This window comes from Carettochelys insculpta, chromosome 5 (assembly GCF_033958435.1).
Source record: "Carettochelys insculpta isolate YL-2023 chromosome 5, ASM3395843v1, whole genome shotgun sequence".
Classification (NCBI taxonomy): Eukaryota; Metazoa; Chordata; order Testudines; family Carettochelyidae; genus Carettochelys; species Carettochelys insculpta.
Window position 1 is genome coordinate 114,365,194 of NC_134141.1, and position 22,065 is coordinate 114,387,258.

General features: G+C 46.1%; 1 protein-coding gene across 1 annotated transcript in view; it reads left to right on the top strand.

Moving 5' to 3' along the window:
• The window catches only part of MYO5B (myosin VB), a 375,576-nt gene that overhangs the window by 344,492 nt on the left and 9,019 nt on the right, over positions 1-22,065 (top strand). Inside the window, exons 31-36 of the mRNA XM_074995787.1 lie at positions 2,169-2,367; positions 5,186-5,279; positions 9,461-9,604; positions 13,985-14,136; positions 17,236-17,325; positions 19,816-19,966. Of these exons, the coding sequence (XP_074851888.1) occupies positions 2,169-2,367; positions 5,186-5,279; positions 9,461-9,604; positions 13,985-14,136; positions 17,236-17,325; positions 19,816-19,966 (830 nt within the window). The remainder of the gene's footprint in view (positions 1-2,168; positions 2,368-5,185; positions 5,280-9,460; positions 9,605-13,984; positions 14,137-17,235; positions 17,326-19,815; positions 19,967-22,065) is intronic.

Genomic DNA, 22,065 nt, shown 5'->3' on the forward strand with positions numbered 1-22,065 from the left:
TTATAGTAGAATCCAGGAGTCCTAACTCCCAGTAGCATGTTCCCAATTTTAATACTATTTAAAGTGCTCAGAACTTCTGATAATTGGATGGTAATCTGTGTATATCTCAATTTATCTTTCTGTAGTACAAGGGTGATAATTCTTATCTGCCTCACAGAGAGATGTCGTGAATCTCTCCATTCATCAGTGCATGTAAAATGCAATCAGCTAATGAAAAGCCCTTACTGGGGGAAGTAGTAGGAATATTTGTCAAAACGTAGTTTCTTATGCTGTCAATTTTAGAGCAGGTGAAGAGCAGCTATTCCGAGAATAATACGAAAAATATGATTGGAACGATTGGTTACCTACGTTTCTTAGAGCATTACATACAAGAGGACCACCATTTGTCTATGCGTTTTGTTCATATCTTACCTGATCTGATATAAAGCTGCATCTTGAAAATACTTGTACGTTTTAGCACTGTGGTTTTGTGCCTTCCAAGCCTAACACAATATTAACTCTTGATAATATGTCAGTGCAGTCGGGCTCATTATCATCTCCTGCTATGTGAGTGTGTGCATGTGAGGGCACAACCAGAAAATGAGGAGGATGTTAGACTCTGTTTAACTGAACAACAGAAGTTTTCAGCTAAAATCAAAAAGACAAAATTTTCTAGGTGTGCGTGCGCGCACATATACACGCACAAAACTTTGGCTCGTGCAAAACTCAGTTTTCTGTTGAAGTACCATTTAGCTAGAAAAATTTTTAGGGCCCCCCCCCCCAATTAAGGCCCGGATTCAGCAAGGTCCTTAAGTAAGTACATGCCTACATTTAAGCAGAAGCACAGTTGTATGAATTATGTGCCAGAAGTCATGCACATCTTTAAGTACATTGCTGAAGACCACACAGGAAATCTGTGGCAGAGACAGAGCTAAGGCTTTGGACTCCCCCATTTTCAGTCCCTTATTCAAACCATTCAGTCTTGCTGGAACCAATTTGCTAGCTTTTGTAATTTTGCTTAGATCTCATTGGAATACTTAAAATCACTGAGTGGGAGATTTCCGTTTGATACACTATAATTGGTACCCTTAAAAATAAATTAACATGCCAAGCATTGTTTATCAGTACTCCCAGCAGTGCAGATTTATTCAGGAGGGAAGTAACCTTTATGTGATGAATTTTTCTTCCATTTGGGTAAGGAAGGCATGTGGGAGGAACAGGAGAGAGAAAGGCATAGAAATGGCTCATACGGTCCATTTTACTGAAAGTACAGCTTGTGCTTTAATGTATCTCCATACAGAATTACATGCTGAGCAGCCACATGGAATTCTTGTGTTTTTGTGATTAAAGATCTGACACACACACACACACACACACACACACACACACACACACACACACACACACACACACACACACACACAAATGCACGGCTTCAGTTTTCCTTTGCACTTTCTAAGGGGTTTATTTCATTTATTAGTCTTCAGGATGATTTAGAAAAGAATAAAGATAGTTGAACCTTCTTGCAGTCCTTTGGCTGTAGCTGAGTCAGTGCGATATTTTCCGTTACAAAGAGTTATAAAACTAAGCCCGCATTTTCAGGCTTGACTCGTGTTTTAGGGGCTGTCAGAGTTTGGGTGTAACACAAGGGGCTGATTCCCTGAAACTGCTTCACATCCATTCTCTGAAAATTAGGCTGCTTTCAGATTTCTCAGAAACACTCAGAATCACTGACGGTTGCTTAAATCTAGGTTTAAGTCTTAGCTAATTCATAAGTTGCTGTGTTTTCCCTAATTATTTTAAAGTATCTTTGGGTTTCTCAGCAAAGGGTGTACAGTACAATAAGCAAACACTTTATCGCTGCCTCATAGGAGAAATGTAACTTTCATGTAATTCACTGAGAGTTTGATCTAGTGCCCCTTGAAGTGAATGGGGGTCCTTCAGTTAATTTCAGTGACAGGTTGACCCGAGCTTCAGCACCAGATTGTTCCCCTTCACACACAAGTACACAAACCTTAGTAGCATTTTCCTGTCACTTGACCACAACTGGGTGGTGTTCTAAAAGAGATGCGGTAGCTCAAGCTGAAGTCATCGGCTTGATGCGGAAGGTACTGGGGCACTTTGGCTGGTGTAATATAGAGGATCAGAAAAGATTATTGTAATGATCCTGTTGTTTTTCCTGTTATCAGGCTCTTGGAAGCCCAGCTTCAGGATCAGAGAAAAGAGCATGAAGAGGAGGTAGAAACTCTGAAAACCCAGATGGAAACCCTGAGAGAAGAGATGGAGAAACAGCAGCAGGCGTTTTTCCAGACCCTACAGCTACCACCAGATGCCCAGGTGGAATTTGGCATCCAGCAAGAAATCACACGTCTCACTAATGAAAATCTGGTATGAGACTGTTAGGGGGCAACTGTTAGCACATTCTTGATCGTTCTTAATCTTCTTTTTGTTGTTCAGCAAAACAAAAATCTCTGGCTCACTGTGCTATATCTTCTGCTATTAATCCCTTGGCAGGCAGAGGTGCATCTCTTGCCTCCAGTGACTGTAGCAGCAGAAACCCCTTGAGATAAAGGAGAAAAACTTACTCTTTTACTATTGACACGAATGGGAGCTGGATCCAGTCAAATGCTCAACATGCAGCATTTATGCTTGTGCCTTGAAAACAAAACAGCCTATCAGTCATTTAGTGAGTGATTAATAGTAACAGAGAGGTAGCCACGTTAGTCTGTATCCTAACAAATCAAAAAACAGCAGTCCTGTAGCACTTGAAAGACTAACAAAGTAATGTATTGAGCTTTCGTAGGGCAGACCAACTTCTCCAAGTCTGGAGATAGTGCTGCGCTGGAAACAGAAGAAGTTGGTCTGCCCCACAAAAGCTCATCACCTAATACATTATTTTGCTAGTCTTTCAAGTGCTGCAGGACTGGGTGATTAACAGTTTACATAGCCAATGAAGGAGGGAAATGCAGGCAGTGTGGGGAGGTAGCATGTGGAATAGATTAGAGCAGTCAGCTCAGCTGTCACAGAAGGAGCTGGATTCTCACCTTGCTCACCAGTTCTCAACACAAGATAATGTCCCAGTTGCAAACTGATGCTCTGACCTGCTGCATGTGTGAACAGTGGTGGATCAGTCTCTGGGGTAATGGGCCCCTAACCAGGGACTCTGGCCAGCTGGGTCCAGAAAGGAAATCAGTTAGAGCGAGGAGCGCCAGCTGCCAGATGGGTGGGGCAGGGAAAGCCCCCAACTGCTGACCCTGCTCCTCGACAGCAATGCTGGTTGGGGAGAGTCCCTCCCCCACAGCAATACTACAGGACAGGGAAATCTCCTAGTCCCACTCCTTGGCAGCAGCATTGGTGGAGCAGGCAGGGTGGGGAAAGCCCCAGTTTCCCAGTTCTGTCTCTGGCAGAAGCTGTGTGACAGCAAGGGAAGCCCCCAACGCTGTCCCCAGCAGAAGCCATGGGGTGACAGGAGAGGCCCCCGGTGTCCCCCCGACCCCATCCCAGACAGAAGCTGCAGGATGTCAGAGAAAGTCACAGTGCCTGGAGCCCTGCTGTGCTCCAGAGCTGGTGGTGCTCTCATTACCTGCTGCAGAGTGGGACCATGGTTGGGCGGTGGGGAGGGGGACAGATCGTCTCCAGGCTTGAGGCTGTGGCATCAGAAAGGAGCAAAGGGGTTGAGGGATTGCGTTAGGGGGCTGGAGTGGGAGGCCCTGGGTGGAACAGGGGCAGGGCTCCAGGGAAGAGACAGAAAGGCCATGGGTGGGAGTGCTGACAGAAGGTTGGGGGTGGGACCACAGGTGGAAGGGGAGATGCCCTCACTTGTCCTGGGCCAGGGCCCCAGGAAACCAGATCTGCCTCTTTACCTGACAACTGAAGGCCTACCTTGGCCTGCACACCCTTTTCTTTCTGGCCATGGTACGTGAGGCAGGAAGAACCCTGCATGATTCTCAGGACCTAGGGTGAGTTTGCAGGTCTGTCCATTCCAGCTTGTCTATGCACACAAGACATACTGCCATAGCTGTACTGGGCAGCCCCTCTAGTATGGGTGCTGTCTAGCAGTAGAGAGGTGCCATGTGTCATTATAGCTAATTCTGTAGTGGAGGGGAATCGCCTGTAAAGCCCCTTTCTACTGATATGTAACTGCATCCAGACTAGGGAGTGTACCGTTACGACGTTTTTAAAGCTAAATATTTGCATACACACTAACTAAGGTAAGTACTCCACAAAAAATTTACATAGCCTTGGCCTGGGGATAAAATACAGCTGCGTGCTTGTAAACTGAGTGTGTTTTATGTGAGAGTCACTGAAAGGCATAGAACATAAGACTCCCTCTTGTGGTCTTTGTTGAGGCACTTTTCAGAGCAGAATTATGCTTTAAAAAACGATTATTTGAAAAGCCTTTTGAAAAAGCAGTCACTGACGGGCCTGAACCTGCTCAGTTCCCAATAGATTGAATGGGAATTGAGGGAGCTCAGACGTTCACACCATCAGGCCTTCCCACCATAAATTCTGGGTCAGAAGGTCACTGTTAAGGAGAGGAGAAAGACACGTTCTTTAAAATGACATTGTGGCAAACGGTTCAAAAGCTGCCGGTTTTGCCTCTCCTTTCTCTATGTGGTGTACAGGAGAAACTTGACACGTGCTTACTCAGCTTTCCCATGGAAAGAAGGCGCTCATGTTACGCAGTTGCTAGGTCTGACACTGGCAGAAATGGTTTCTGCAAAGACAAATCAGAGCACCATTATTTAAAACCCTGGATGTATGTAGATGGACTAATTTATGAACCTTTCAGTACTTGCAACTTTCTGTAGATAAGGATGTCCAGATGCCATTCTGCTGACACTGTCCTGAATGCTCCTAGGCTCCCTGATGAGTGGGAGGTTCCTTGCCACAGGAATTCTGTAGAAGGCAGTGGAAATGACAAGTGTGAAAGGCAGATGTTTTCACATCCGTCCTGCAGAAACTGAACCTGAAGTGCTGCTTATATGTTTTCAGGGATCCAGTATATAGTGAAAATAACTATCAATGGAGAGGAGTAAACTGCTCTCCTCGGGAAGATTTGCAGAGTGTTGCATTTGCACACACCTTTTAACTTGCTTGAATATAGCGCATGTGTACTTCTTAGTGTCCTTGTATCTAAGAGGGCTGGGTCCTGATGAGCCAGTTGAGCAATTTTTCCTAAAATATCCTATTTCCTACTTTTCAGGATCTCAAAGAGTTACTGGAAAAGCTACAAAAAAATGAGAAGAAGCTGAAGAAACAGCTGAAGATTTACATGAAGAAGGTCCAGGATTTTGAAGGTAATTCTGGTTTTATTACCTTCTCTGGGGGGATGGAATTGTAAGTCTGGGCTCAGTCTAGGTCTATGGGTTTTGTTCTGTGACTTTGTCTCCACCTCCAACACCAGAGAGAAGCATGTAGGTATCCCCTCAGACACTTTAAGGATCACTGCACGTACCGTTCTGAGAAACTTTTCCTTCCATTTCCAATACGCACCTGTCCATTTGTTTCTATAGAAACAATGTGCATGACTCTCACTTCCCTGTTCCCAGTGGCAGTACCTGCAGCTTGACACTCGTGCATTCAATGTGTCTGTGGTCTGTTTCCTTGGAGCTGTACCCAGTATTTTTCATTCTGAATTTGGGTGTTAGAATCTCACAGTCATATAATCAGAATTTAGTATCTTTCTTGTGCTTGTAAAACATGCCCATGCAAAATGGTAGTTTCTTGAGGCAATGGAAAGTTGTTTGCACAGGTACTCGTTTCGGCCTTTGTTCGACGTATCTCAGATTCTAAGTTCTGAATGTGCCACTTGAGCATTTGGTGTGTCTCCTCTTTTTAAATTGTCTGGTGGTCAGATTCATCTCTGGTGTGACTCCACTGATTTCAGCAGAGTCAGGCAAAACAAATGCCTTCATTGGAAGCAAGGAAATTTTAGGACCTGGCCTTGATTTGTGTCTTTTTCTCCTCTCCTGTATATGCAAGGTCACAATGATGCCCTGAATGCTCATGTCTTAAGAAATGTCAATTTTGGCCTATTGGTATTTTTGCCTGCAAATTAAGGAAGTATGGCTTGGATAAACAGACTGTAAGGTAGATAGAAAGCTGGCTAGATGAATGGGCCCAATGGGTAGTGATCAATGGCTCTGCATCTGGTTGATGGTCCGTTTTAAGTGGAGTGCCCTCAGGATTGGTTCTACAGCCAGTATTGTTCTTCATCTTCATTAATAGCCTGGCTGAAGGGATAAATTGCAGCCTCAGCAAATTTGCAGATGACACTAAGCTAGGGGGACAGGTAGATAACACTGGGTAGGGATAAGGTCCAGAGTGACCTAGACAAACTGGAGGATTGGGTGCAAAGATATCTGATGAGGTTCAACAAGGACAAGTGCAGAATCCTGCGCTTGGGATGGGAGAATCCCAAACATTGTTACAGGCAAGGGACCTAAGTAGCAGTGCAGCAGGAAAGAACCGGGGGGGTTGCAGTGGCTGGATACGAGTCAACAATATGTTGTTCTCAATTTAGCTTGAATTTCTTTCACCACCTTTCTTTCACCTTTTAAGTGTGACTTTCCTCGAATGATCCTAGTATCAGTATGTCAGTTTTCTTTATTCTGGAAGCATAACTAGGAAACAGCACCATCCTCTTCTGTATTTCAGCTTCCAGAGTTCAGATATCTAACAGTGAGTTTGCTTCCTAGTCATCCTTTGGGATGTTTGTTCAGTATTCTTAAGACCTCTTCATCATGACTGTCACAGAGCCTGTTCAGCTACCTGTTTCCATGAAACTATTTCCTGTGCATGTAAGCCCAGCCCCCTATTCCATAGTGGTATCTGGGGGTAGTGCTGTGGCAGTCACGAAAGAATCTGCCCACAGCTATGTTCAGAGGTCGTCTTTAGCCTCTCTCTTCTTTGATGCAGTTCACAGTTATGCCTCTGTTTACTAAATGTAATTATAAGTGAACACTTGGATCAGATGCTCATCTTTTTTTTGGTCATCCTACAAACTACAGTGAACTCTGTTTTAACTGGTATTCAGTCAGCCGGTACTCTCAAATAAGTGGCATTAACAACAGCTGCCACCAGATGGTATCCTGGCCCCTAGGCTGCTGCTTCTGGGGGAGCTGTGCTGCTCACAGGTGGTGAAGTGATCCCATCCCGCCCAAGCCATCGATACCGCCTCCCCTTCTTAAGCAGGGACTGGTGCTGGAACACGGGTGGGGAGCTGAGATAAGGCTGTGCTTCCACCACACTTCGTCTCTCCCTGAGCCTGGGCTGCGGAGGCTCCAGGGCTGCTTGGCAACCACCACCAGTGGGCAGCGGGGAAGGAGGGACGAGTGTATGCCAGGAGCGTGCCAGGCCCACAGCCTGGGGCCTGGGCTGCTGACTGCCTGCAAGAGGGCAGCAAGATGGGTGGCCCGGAGCATGTGATCCAACCTCCCTGCCTGGCAGCGTTAGCCAGGGCCTGAGCTGCTGACAGCTGCTTATCGCTGGTGGGGCATGCAGTGGGATGGGTGCCCAGGGCATGGGGAGGCAGCATGAGCTGGGACCTGAGCCGCTGGATGCTGCTGATCCCCAGCGGGGAGTGCAGAGCAGGCTGCATGGGCGGACGGAGGCAGTGTTCTGGGGGCGAGGCGGCCAAGTGCTTCAGGGAGGGGAGCTCTGCTGTAGTGTGGTCCTGAGTGGCAAAGGGATCCTCTCTATTACCCGTAATATTTTAATGTCTGGCAACCTCCTGGTCCCAAGGCTGCTGGACATGGAAGAGTTTACCGTAGTCACCGCTTTCTTCTCCAAGTACTTTAGGAGTTCATGAAGTCAATCATACCTAGGCTTTCTTTCTGAAGTCTTCATTCATCATGGAGGAAGCCAATCTATATTATTCAGAGCAAGAGGGAGAAGGAGACAAACTTTTTCACGTGCATATAATAGGCATAACAAAGAGTTGATACGGTCTGCAGCTGCCACAAAGCTCTTTGTTGCCTGATGAGACTCTGACTTCTCCAGTTGTAGTTCTGCATTTTATTTTGATGCAATACTCAGTTTTTGTTTGGGCTAGGGATGAGACCTGCAACTTTCTGTACCAAAACAACTGGACACAGGTGAAATGTATACTTAGCTCTCAAGATGGATGTACACGAGAACTTCTGCTTCAGGTCCCATGGCCAAATTCTAGATCTCTCCAGCTTACCATATGAATGAACTCACTAAGCTCAATTGACGGAGGTCTGAACTGATATGAAAGAGTAGAATTGGATCCCAAGTTTGTAACTCCTCCAGGGCAACTGGGATCCTTAGTCTGAATTACTGTAATGATAAAATAACTATGGTCAGTTATCTCCTGGTCCTAAACAAAAGGGTGCAGATAATCGGGAAATTATTTTCCAAATTCTGTTGAAATCTTTGTTATCTTCAGGGGACATTGCCAGTCCTTGTGTAAGGTCAGACTCCTCCAGAGAGCCCCAGATCTGACACCTCTCTTAATCTGTTGATGTGGATTCTTTTAAACTTGATATATCATCAGCAGAATTGATGCAAGAATTGAGCTCTTATTAAAGACATATTTGGTACATGCAGTGGGTTTGACTTTAAGTGGGCCTTGCTCTTTTAATGCAACCTACACGGTGGCTCACATAGCATTTTAGGAGGGAACTCTACCTACTGTAAAGTAATTCTATTCTGTGACTGCTGGGGGGTTAAAGATATTTCAAAAGGTTGTTGAACAATGCCGAAAGCTTGATGAGAAACTAATATAGGGACAAGATATCAATAAGGAATAAAAACCTATTTGTCTTTCTCATTTGATACAGTGATAAATTATGGTGTTCTGATTTTGTGAAATGACTTCAGAAAACTAGCCATAAAGAGAAATTAATCTGGATAAACAGGGAATTCCACAGTCACATGTAAATTATAATGACAAAAGCCATCTCTGCATCAGACTGACGGTTACTTCATTACTTGCCTTAGGCCTCCATAGTCTTCTATTTGATTTAAAATTGTACGTAGGTAGAATCCTCAATAGCGTGTCATGGTAGTTTTTAGCTTTGCTCTGTGTTCTGCCACAAGATATGTTTACACGTATTTTCTCAAAGCCTCACTTTTGTTGGTGATAGTATGTTGATAAGATTCCATTAGGGTCACCATCTTCTGAATATTGTCCAGGGAATCTGACATTTATTCAAGGAATTAATGGTTGTAGTTCTTTAGGCCTTAGCTTGCATCCTGCTCTTTGTCAGAGAGCTCTTCCTGGATGAGGAGTTCAAGAGCTAGTCCTTGACCTGTATATCTAAAGCAGCTAATGTTATAATAAACTCATTATCACACATTGACACAGGCCTAGTCCAAAGCCAGTTAAAGTCAAAGAAAAGATGCAAAGACTTCAGCAGACCTTGGATCAAACTTATAACTCATAGTAATGATGGAAATACCCTACTCAGTGATTAATTCAGATGTCTTCAGAGTTGTCGCTTTCTCGTTACAGCAACCCAAGCAGCAGGACAGACAGAGAGGAAAAGACATGAGCTCACCAGGCAGGTCACTGTCCAACGGAAGGAGAAGGATTTCCAGGGAATGTTGGAATATTGCAAAGAAGATGAGCCACTTCTCATCCGAAACCTCATTACAGGTTGGAACCTCATTTACCACCCTCATCCTCCACTTCCCTCTTCCATTTCCTCCGAAACTATTAAACCATGAAATACTTTCCCAGTTGCTTTTTGCAACTCTCCAGGATTAGAAAGTTTGAGTGAGTGACTCACTCATTTGAGTGAGTTTGTTCATTTTATTTCAAGGTTTAACATAGTTTGATATTGTAAAACCTGTCTAAATTGAGTATATAAAATTTATGTGGTACTCGGCTAGCTAGTTAGCTAAGACTTTGATTCAGGAAACCAGTGATTATGGGCTTTGCAGAGTAAAAATGGATTTAGATTTGTGTTTAAAGTTAAGCATGTAAATGCTTTATTGAATAGGACATAAATTCTCAGTTAGCTTTGACTTTTTTTCTTCAGATTAAATTGTCAGAATTCCATAATTCCAAAGAAAAGAATGGAACGTTTGTTTTACTGATTATAACTTGCTCTTTTCAGACCTAAAAATGTGCTAACGGGCTCCAGTATCTAATTCTCCAGTCATTCCTGGAAAACAAGTGCTGGTGCATTTCATCCATTTAGTATCTGGTTTAGGGTAAATAAGCATAGTGATTTCTGATATGCAAAGATATAGAACAGGTTAAACAGCAAAAAAAACCAATCTTAAGTCCTCAGTTGGGTTAAATATTCTATATTAATAATTTAACAATATATGACACCACCCTAAAACAGTTTTATGTGTGCCTGGTTCCTTGTAAGCCAATGGGAGGGAGGGAAGAGAATGAAGGGAAAGTCTTCTGACTTTGAATTTCCAGATTTGAAGCTTCTTGGTATACAGAAGTCCCTCAAGTTATGCAAGGGTTCCATTCCCACGCATCCTCGCGTAACTTGAATTTTGTGTAAGAGGGGTGGTTTTTCACCCCAGCAGAACGCACGTTCTGCAGCTGGAGAAGCAGTAGGAGCACCTGGAGCTCCTTTGGCAAGGTAAGTGCTGGGGTTGGAGTGGGGGACAGTTGGACAGGGTTAAGCCTGGTGGTGGGTTGGGGCTGTGGGAGGGAGGTGGGAGGGTTAAGCTTGGGGTGGGTGAGGGCTGCAGGGAGGGCGGGGGTATGGAATTGAGCCAGGGCTGTGTGGCCCTGCAGAGGGTTGAGCTGGAGGTGGGTGTGGGGTGGGGGGTGTGAGCCAGAGCCGGGGGGAGGGTGGACCGGGGCTGTGTGAGGAGATTTGAACTGGGGCCACGCAGGGCTGGGGTGGGTGGGACTTTGAGTTGCGCTTAACTTGCCTTAATGTGAGTTACGTGCAAGTTGAAATCGCACATTTCGAGGGAGTGCTGTAATTTGTAAACGGGCCTCTGCGGCTGTCACTTTGTGACTGCAAAAATACGAGCAGGTTCAAACCAAAGTGACTGTTCCAGAAGAGAGCGGTTTTTTTTTCCTCCAAATCCTCTGGTGTCCTGAAGTTTGTCGCCCCATTTGGATCTCTTCAGCTCTGTACCCCATGTCCTGACACATCTAGCACACCACCTCTACCGCAGGGATTCCCAACCTATAGATCGCAGCCCAAACGTGGGTCGTGATTAGATTTGTTATGGGTCACCAGCTCTGAGCTGCGTGTGGCTGTTAAAGAAGCCATTTGCAGTTTCTTCATGCTGCCGCCTCCAGCAACTATCTATCCATAGAGATAACTACCATCTCCGGGAGCGCTCTCTATCGCTAGAGGTAGCAATTACCTTATGCCGAGGTGCTGAAAGCTTAACACTTGAGTTAATTGGTTTTAATTATGTTACCTGCTGGGAGCAGGAGGGCTGGGGGAGCCAGCCGGCCTAGCAGCAGCCCGGGTGAAGAGGCTGTGAGGGGGAGTGTCTAAATGTGGGGGTGGTTTTGGGGTTCTGGGGGGTTTAAGCCTGGGGGCGATTTGGGACTACTGGGGGCAGTTCAAAGGCTGGAGGTGGTTTGGGGCTGCAGGGGACCTAAGGCTGGGGGCAGGGGTGGGGTGGTGGGGGTGGCTTGAGGCTATTTTGTGTTCAGCCCCTGAAACATTTAAAAAATTGCCATGTGGCTGCCAGTGAAAAAAAGTTGGACATCCCCCGCCTTATACGTTACAAAGACTGCTTCCGTGTCTTTGATATTCATGGTGATCCCAGGCAAGCCACTTAGTAGTCTCCGGCAGTAATTCGCCAGCCCCTTCGCTCTTCCCTCTCTCCCCACCCCCATCTCTTCTATGTAGCTGATTTCTCAGTTTCCATTTTTTTTGTTGGGGACACCCCCCAGCCCCTCCAGTCTCAGAGTGTGGCTTTTAAGCCGGGGGAGGGGGGAGCAGTTTCAGGATGAGTCTTTCCCCCACCACAGCTCAGGTTAAGTATAATAATAAAATAATAAACTATAATAAATAAAGTGTTATTACTTTGTTACTGTGTTTTCCCTTTTTATGAAATAGCTATTAATACATAAACACAAGGGGCCACAATTTTATATTCTTGCCTCAGGTGCAAAATTAGCTAGTTATGGCATCCCCCCCCACTGGCTTTTTAATTGACTTGGGGTCACCAAGTCTTCCTTTGTCAAAATGGGGTCTCTGTCTGGAAAAGGTTGGGAACCGCTGCTCTACCATGTCAATAGTAGGCTATGCCTACACTAGCCCAAAACTTCGAAATGGCCATTCAAATGGCCATTTCGAAGTTTACTAATGAAGCGCTGGAATACGTATTCAGCGCCTCATTAGAATGCCGGCAGCCACGACACTTCGAAATCGCCACAGTTCATCCAGATGGGGCTCCTTTTCAAAAGGACCCCGGCAACTTCAAAATCCCCTTATTCCTATCTGCTGTTAGGAATATGGGGATTTCGAAGTTGCCAGGGTCCTTTTGAAAAGGAGTCCCATCTGGACGAGCCGCGGCAATTTCGAAGTGCCACAGCTGCCAGCATTCTAATGAGGTGCTGAATATGTATTTCAGCACTTCATTAATAAACTTCAAAATGGCCATTTGCATGGCCATTTCAAAGTTTTGGGCTAGTGTAGATGTAGCCGTAGTGTATTAGAAATGTATTTGATGGGATATAAATACTGCTCCTTACTTGTGAAGAGTTCCATTGTGTTTGAGAATGGGTGCAGAAGTCTGCAATGCTGCCAGGGGAAATCTCTAAAACTCTTTCAAGGTTTTTATGAAAACAGAGTTTTGGAGGGTCTTTGCTTTTAAATCAGATTTATTCCAGCATTGGGGATAATCCTTTCAAACTGCCCAGCAAAGCCCGAGGAACTGTTAATAAACCACACTTTGGAAAGTCTTCCAATATTATCAGCATCTTTGATGCGTGACTTGTAGCTGGCCCAGAAATTCTGAACTCTTTTGAGGTAAAGCCCAGCACCATGTTTGTTTAAAACTGTAAATGTCCAGAGTCCCCTGCGGGAGATGCTAAAAATCCTTTGATACTGTGGCCCAGAGATAGAATGGAAAACTAAAGTAGTGAATGCTTTGATCAGACCAAGAACTTCCTCCAGCCAACTGTCTCATATAAGCAGCCACGTGCATATTTCTCTTCCACTTAGGAATGGTCTTTAAACTCGGTGCCGTTTAATTAATGTTCCAAAAGGGTACGGACCAAATTCCTGCCTCATAGGAATCTCCTCACCTTCAGCAGTGTTATGCCATTGATAAAGTCACCTCCAGTTTGTCTCATTCTTGTGTTGTTCTTAAATATAATTTGCACTCAAAGACAACAGTGTTGAAAAGGCTAAAATGAAGGTATGAGTCTTAAAGCGGGCGATTATGGTCAACTTTACACCATGATGTGCTGACACATGGAAAGGTGATAGTACAATGTGGCCCTTCAGCTTCTTGTAGGCATGTGGAACAGAAACATTTTTGTCACGTTTCCCATTCTGATGTCGTTACAGTCTGCAGCTTCTTGAGCACTACTTCCGTTGAAGGCTTTGATTGGATTCGCCACGGGCACGGGCACCACCTTCCAGTAGTCCAGTTATTGTCATGCTTGCCTCACTGTACATTAGTGTGTACAGTTTTTGTTATTACATCCAAGCATAATGAAATTACACAAAATAAATGAAGAATGGAACCAAATCAGAGCAGTTACTTTTAAAGCTCCTCCTCTTCAGGCAATTCTTGCCTTCACATCAGATACTTAGTAGATTACGCCCCTGTGCTGATTCAGCATGTTGTTGAAGAGTCGATTTAGCAGATGGCATTTCTGGAGTTCTTTTTGACCACGATAGCCTGTATGAAGCATTTTCAAGGAGCTCAGGAATTTCTCAGGGATGAGCTTTAATTGTAAAACTCAGAATGCCTCTTTCTCCGATGTGTGGGATGTTGGTTTACACATCTCTCTACTGATTCTGATTCTCCTGGTCAACTAACAAAATGCAGGATGTAAGAACTCTCTCTTTTTTGTCCCTTCTAGACCTCAAGCCACAGACAGTTTCTGCCACAGTTCCTTGTCTGCCTGCTTACATCCTCTACATGTGCATTAGGCATGCAGACTACATCAATGACGACCACAAAGTGCACTCCTTACTCACCTCCGCTATAAACGGCATTAAGAAAGTATTAAAGGTATGTCATCTTTGAATTAAAATTAGCTCTGAGGTTGCACTTGAAGTAACACTCTGAGGCTGCAGCAGATGCATGATGTCTCATTTTTAGATTGAGATGACAGTTGTGCAAATACTCAGCATGACCCAAGTATAATAATGTCATGATAATATTATGATTAATGCTTGCTGTTTGTTTTACTTTGGGATTTTCTTTTAAAGTCAACTAAATATAGATAGTAAAATTGTCCCAGTACATGTAGGTTTTAATAATCATCAAAGAGTTACATGCAAATTAATATTCCACAGGAAGGAGAGATGTTTGTTGAGTGAACCATCCATAGAACACAACTGATTCTGCTACAAGTCTATTTCATTTCTGGACCCGCTAATTCATTGTTTTACTTCCCTTCTGACTTTTGCTTCTTAAATTGCCTGAATTGAAAACAGGAGGTGCTGGCTCTTTTATGTACCTGTGATATAACGTAATGTGCTGGTCACACACATATTTAGTGTCCACAATGTTCCAGACCAAAATGGTTAAAAAATTAGTGTCTATTTACCCCTATCATTTTCAAGTAGGCTCTACTTCATTGCAGGCAAAGGCAAAGAATGAAATTTGTACAGAAGGATGTCATTCGAGAGCAGGCAAAAGCAGGGTCATCTGAGCCTAATTAACAGTCAATTCTTAGCCAAAGAACCTTCCAGGGTGCAGTTGCAGCACAGCAGAGAACTACGAAAATGGAATTATTGATTATACTCAGTACGTCTGTCATGGGTTTTTCATTTCCAAATTGTTGTACAAACACTAGTTGCTGTTTTGCCGGAGGGATGTGGTTTTAGATCCACTGTATACATGGGAAAACAGAGGCACAGAGCGGTTGTGACTTGCCTAAGACCAGGAGATGAGTTATTGTCAAAGTAGGGTTGGAATTCAGAATTCTGTTGACTTTGCACATATTCAGTCCAGTAGACCGCACAGTGGCACCTCTCACTTCATTTGTAGGTTAAGAAAGCTCTTTGTTGAACAGAATGCTGGCGCTCCAAGTGAGGACCGAGGGCAAATCAGATATAATACAGTCATAATACAAGTTAAACTTCTACTTGGGGCCACACCTCTTATGTGTCTCATAGCATATAGACCATCAAATCCTGTCTCCTATTTCTGTCAGCAGCTTACATCTAGTGCATGGTTTCCAAAGCTGGGGGGCTTGCCCCCTTGGGGCTGTGTGAAGAAATTCTGGGGGACGGGGCGACGTGAGGCAACCCAGCCTTGTCATTCCCCAGCTCAAGAAAGAGCCGGCCTTTGCCTCCAGCTCTCAGCCCCGCATTTTATGTGGGTGACCCGGTGCAGCCACTACAAACAGCAGGGAGCCAGCAAAGATTCATGTGGAGCTAGCTGCCCCATGCAAAGATGAGTGAGTGTGGCTTGGGGAAGAGGGGAAGGAGGAGTAGGATGGGGTTAGAGGGAGGGCTGGGGATGCCTGGCTTTGGGGGAGGGGTGGCTCACAGGGCTCAGGTAGGCAGCTTGTGGGGCTTGGCCAGTTGGCCCCAGCAGCATGGGGCTCGTGCGGCTGGCAGGCCAGCAGGGCCGTGTCTACATGTGCCCCAAACTTCGAAATGGCCACGCAAATGGCCATTTCGAAGTTTACTAATGAAGCGCTGAAATGCATATTCGGCGCTTCATTAGCATGCAGGCGGCAGCGGCGCTTCAAAATTGACGCGGATTGCAGCCGCGCGGCTCGTCCAGACGGGGCTCCTTTTCGAAAGGACCCCACCTACTTCGAAGTCCCCTTATTCCCATCAGCTCATGGGAATAAGGGGACTTCGAAGTAGGCAGGGTCCTTTCGAAAAGGAGCCTCGTCGGGACGAGACGCGCGGCAGCGAGGAGCGTCAATTTCGAAGTGCCGCAGCCGCCCGCATGCTAATGAAGCGCTGAATATGCATTTCAGCGCTTCATTAGTAAACTTCGAAATGGCCAAAATGGCCATTTCGAAGTTTGGGGCATGTGTAGACACGGCCCAGGTGGGCAGCTCGGGCTGGTGGGCGGGTGGCTGGCCCTGGCAGCGTGGGGCTCAGATGGGCGGCTGGCCTGTGGCTCCGTCAGTTGGCTGGGGTGGCTGGCAGGTGGGTGGCTAGCCCTGGCAGCATAGGGCTCAGGTGGCTGGTAGGAAGGCGGCTGGCCCCAACAGCATTGGCCTCAGGTGGCTGGCTAGATGTCTGGCCTCGGCAGTGTGGGGCTCAGACGTCTGGCCCATGGGGCTTGGGAGGCTGGTGGGCGGGCGGGTAGCTGGCCCTGGTGGCTGGCGTGCAGGCAAGTGGCTGGTCCCAGCAGCTGGAAGGCTGCTGGCCCCAGCAGCGCAGGACTCAGTTGGCTTGGGCACATGGCTCTAGCAGTGCAGGGCTCAGGCGGATGGTGTGGGCAGCTCTGGTGGCTGGCACAGGGCTCAGGCAGCTGGTGAGCTGGGGCTGTACCAGGCACCTGCAAGAGGCCAAGAGAAACTATTTGTGCTTATATTAAATTTTAAATACATTTTTATGTCAAGTTTTTGTGTCTTATTTTAAATTACAAATTTAATTTTTGGTTAAAATGGGGGCTGGATGATGATAAAGAAGAGGTAGGGAGGGAGTGAGGGTTTCTCGAAAATCAAAAGGGAGCCGTGATGCTGAAAAGTTTGGGAACCACAGCTCTAGTGTTTCAGAGAATGGCAAAGCAAACTGCATGATGCATCTAACCAAATGAACTGTGTCGTACATGCTGGTGGAGAATCATTTCTAAACCATGCAAGCAATTTGTTTGTAACTTGAAGCATTAACTAATATAGCTGTATGAGCCAGGCTCTACATTGTGCTGCATTGTTGCAAATCAAGAGTTACATGAGAGTTACTTAAATGGAATTTCTACAGATTTCCACTGTTGTAATTAAGAAGAGTATTTAGTAGCATCCATGGTAGCAGAACATAACAGATATCTTGTGCAGAGATGAAAATAGCATGCCATCGTATGTGGTGTACACAGAGTTACAGTTCTGCTTCTGGGGAAAACTTAAACCCACCTTGTTCCAATAGACCAGCTTCATATGCCAGAGACGAATCTCACATGTTAATTTGCTCTTTGCAGAAACACAACGATGACTTTCAGATGACATCATTTTGGTTGGCTAACACCTGTCGCCTCTTACATTGCCTAAAGCAGTACAGTGGGGATACGGTGAGACATTTACATACAGAACAGATCATCATAAAAATGTTCACTCTGTTTTGAGATCTCTTGTTCATTTCATTTAAGTGCTCATCTCCGCATGTCCCAGAGTTTGAGTCAAGCTATGATGTTAAATGAGATGATAAAAAGCTTTGAGTGCTTCTTACAACAGGGGCTGGAGTTTCTACCCACTGACTCCAGTGTCACTCAGTGGTGTCTCCTGTGAAGTTCAAAGCGAAATATTAGTGCAAAACCTGTTTCAGTGGAATATCAGACCCTTAGTTTAAAACTTTTCCCTCTAGTTCTAGAAGTATTCATAGGTTAAACTCACAAACAGGATTCCACACATCATCTTTGCTTGGGTCCAGTACTGAGAACCCTACCTTCGATTTCAGTGTAGAGTCATTTTACAAGATTAGGCCCTTCGTTGACCTGAATTTTAAATATTTTTTTTCTGAGTTACTGCTTTTTCTCAAGTTGTGCTCAGTTAGTTCTGAACTTCTAAGGGGACTGAGAGGAAAAATTACTAATCATAATGCAAAGAAATTTCTCTCTAAGGGAAATGTCTTTCTTATACCAGTCTTCTTGATACAGTTCTGCAGTTTTTGTACTCATTTGGCTTAATATTGATCAATCTGTGAGCAAATCAGCTTATTGCAGTTCTCGTAATATAAAAGTCATTACAGGGTATTTGTCTACTGGGATGTTGACACTACTGCATATACACCATGGTACCAAAATTTGAAACAGGGAGTGGTTGTGTAGTTTCCTTCTAATTTGCTCTTGATTTGTGTTAAACACAGCCAGCCATTTCAAGATGTAAAGGATACAGGCAAGAATATTTGTTTAGGCCCAACAATTCTTTGGCATCAAATTATCTGTCAAGATTCTGCAGGTTCTGCTATGGGGGACGTCCCTCATTTTATAGCCAGTATTTTTTTAATACAGTATGAAAGGATAAGACTTGGTCAGTAACTGGCTTTTGCTTCTGTATGCCCTCTCCTGTCACTGAGGCAGTACTGTATACAGCAAGAATCTGTGTTCCTAAAACTCTAACGCCAGCTTGTCAAGAGTACACTGATCCCTTGTTTAACGAGTACTCTACTTACGAGTTCTCGCTAAAATGAGGGACACACATACTTGCAATTGTTCACTATGCAAGTGAACTTTCCTGCTTATACAAGCCAGCCGCGGGGTCCCTTGCCGGGGCGTGGGGAGACCCGCAGCCCCATGGCTGGAGCTGAGCCCACCGTGGGGTCCCCGGCTGGGGCGCGGGCTGACCCGCAGCCCCACAGCTGGAGTTGAGTCAGCTGTGGGGTCCCTAGCCGGGGGCAGGGAGACCCACAGCCCTGTGGCTGGCTCAGCTCCAACCAGAGTCCCTGGCCGGGGCGCAGGGAAACCCGCAGGGCCCACTCCCAACACACTCCCCCTGTGGCAACTCCCCAGTCGTCTGCCTGCCTGCTCAGTTCCAACATTCCCCCAGCCCACAGCTACCCATGCAACCCCCCTCCCCCCCAGCCCACTCCCAACACCCACCCCACCCCAGGTACCTCTGCTGCAGCCAGGAGGAACAAGCCGCCTAAGCCACCTGCTGGTTTTAACCCTCCCAACCCCATGTTCACTTACCTTTCAAAAGCAGCACCACCTGCAGCCACTCCGAGCACTTGGAGCCAATCAGAGTCTTTTACAAGTATTTCAGTAGGAATTTAGAGTCCCTCTTACAAGTTTTCGCCTATGAGCAAAAAGTTAGGAACCAATTGTGCTCATACAGCAAGGGATGAGTGTACTGTATATTTTGGTCCTGGTGTCATTCTGTCTGTCAGCGTGATCCTCTGGGCCTAGCCAGATGCCCCACTGATACTGCAGGAGTGCAGAGCTCTGTGCTCCAAACTCCACTCGTAGGATCAGAGCTTTAGGTGGTTATGAAAGAATGTAACTGGTAAGGGGGATTCTCAAGCTCTTATTAAAAGCAGAGCTGAAAACTTCAGGAGGTCTGTGTAGAAAATCAGATTTTTTTTAAGTGTACAAGAGGTCAAGCTATTTTATTCTCATGAAAATATTTTCAGTTCTTACAAAGAAGTCTTAATCTTGAAATTAAAAGATGTGGCTCTGAATGAGTTTGAGCACATGATATAACAAATGGGTAGCCTCGTGTTCAAGAGGGAACTGCAACAATCACTTTCAATTCAATGGGAAACATGCTTTATCTTTTAATTAATATGAGTTCCTTTTTCCTGGCTTAAATTAAAATGGAACTGATTATGTAATATGTGAATTTAGAGAGTCTAATAATTTATGAAGAAGTTGTTATATAACTGTAGGTGATTTTTTTTTTTTCTTCAGCTGTTAAAGACCAAAATCTACCATAGTTCACATACTAGAAACATTGCAGTTTTATTTTCTTTTACAGACTTTTTTGCAGTACTGCCACTGGACTGTTAATTAGGTGGAATAACATAATGGGGGCGGTTACTCTTTTTTTTTTCATTTTGTTTTTAGGGTTTTATGACCCAAAATACCAATAAACAGAATGAGCACTGTCTAAAGAACTTTGACCTCACGGAGTATCGTCAGGTTTTAAGTGACCTCTCCATTCAGATCTATCAGCAACTCTTTAAGATCGCAGAAGGCATCTTGCAACCCATGATAGGTATGTTTGGGGTATTTCTATCAAAACGTTTTGGGAGTAAGGGCACTTCGAAGTTGTGCAGGTACTTCAGAGTGTCCACGGTTACATGGCTTGCCGGTGCTTCCAAGTTAGCAACTTCGAAGTTTGTGAGGTGAGAATTATGCTAATGAGATGCTGCATATGCAGCGCTGCACCTCATTGCTATTCACCTCTCGGACTCGTTTATGTGCCGGTCTGGTGTAGATGAGCCCTTAGTGTTTGTGGTTCACTGCCCCATGTGGTGGGGAGAAAGAATGAGTCTCCTCTTCAGCCTAAGCTGAGAGCCAGCTGGCATTTAGCTCAAACTGTAGCGGCTCACTTACTAAATTCTAGAGGTCCCAGGTTTTGGTTCCACCTGTCGGCAGTTACAAAGACTTGGCACGTCCCTCCATTAATCATCACTTAACTGATTTGCACAGATTTACTTCTTCTTTCAGTCTTTGCTCTTTCTTCCCAAGCCACTTAGTTGCTTTAAACGTGGACCTGATTAAGACTACAGATTGGGACTACAGTAGGGTGACCATCTATCCCATTTTTAAGGCAATTGTCCTTACTTTTTAAAAAAAAAAAATTGTCATGCATTTTTCAGCTCTAGTGCTCCTCCGACTGGACAGCCATGGTCAGTGCAGCTGCAGCAGTCTCCTGTTTGTGGCTAGCAGGTAGCACTCTCAGGCAGGGCTCAGAGACAGGCAGACGTGAAGCCAGCTGGAGGAGAGACTGCCTGGGTTAGAGGGTTCATGTGCGTGGGGTGGGGCATGTCACTCCTCCCCATGTGCACCCTAAAGCACCATTTCTCAATCGGGTGAGAGGGACAGGTCTGCCAGCCCTTTCAGGCTGTGAAGCTGAAGCCATGATCCCGGGTATCCCTCTGCCCCCCTTTGAAGCTGGGAGCTGCAGGGCTGAATGCCCAAGTTGGTGTCCACACAGGGCTGAGAACAGGAACTGAGGGCTGAAGCCACGATCCCCAGTGCGCCCATCCCCATAGGCTGAAGATCTCCTCCCCAGTACACCATTCCTTCCCACCCCACCGGCTGGACCCCCAATCCCTAGCTGGCTCCTCCCCTTAGGCTGACGCCATGACCCCTGCTGTTCCCCCGTCTCTTGCCAATGAAGCTGGGAGCTGCGGGACTGAATGCCTGAGCCCTGGCGACCCATGTGCCCCCAACACTTAAGTAAAAGTGCAGGGCAGTCCCAGGGACAGACCCATCCTCCTCTCTCCCTGCCTCTGGCCAGCTCCCAGCCCCCTTTTCTCACATGGCCAGTGAGGGCTGCAGGGCAGGGGATCCAGCTCCATAACTGGCAGAGCCCTCGGACAGCAGGGGCTGCAGGGGAGCCTTCCTGGCATACAGCCCCTAGTTACCCTGTACCTGCCTCCTGAGCTATCTGACTCATGCCCACAAACCCTCTCTAGCTATGCCTGCCTGCATACAGCACTTAGCTACTTCCTGCCAGTACCCAGAGCTATCCCCTGCCTGCACACAGCCTGTAGCTACCCTTGCCCTGCATCCTGAACTACCCCTTCCCTTTACCATGAGCTTCCCCCTGCCCCCACACAGCCCTTAGTTACCCCCTCCCTGCACCCTGATCTACCCTCTGCCTGTCCCCTGAGCTGTCTCCTGCCTGCACCCCGAGCTAGCCGATTATACACAGACAGCCCCTAGCTATCCTTCCCTAAACCCTGAGCTGCCTGCACACATCTCCTAGCTACCTCCTACCTGCACACAGCCTCTGGCTCCTCTTTCCACCCGAGCTGTTTTCAAACTTTTTGAGCTGAGCCTCCCCCCCGCCGCCCCCCGGACACACATACCACAGCCAAGCCAGGCTGGGTGGCGGCTGGTGTGAGTTGGGAGGTGGTGGCACTGCCTGCCTGGTCCTGCTTTGCGAAGCTGGATTGAGCCTGCTGGGCCCTCCCCCAAAACAGAAGTCTTACTACACCTGTACCTGAAACCCCAAGCCCAGACCCTCATGTCCCCCTCCCTCACTGCACCCTGGAGCTTTTGAAGCATGTTGGGAGCAGAGCCGCTCCCAGCTTTTGAGGTCCCTCATCATAAAAACAAAATAAGGTTCCAAAAAGAGTGAGA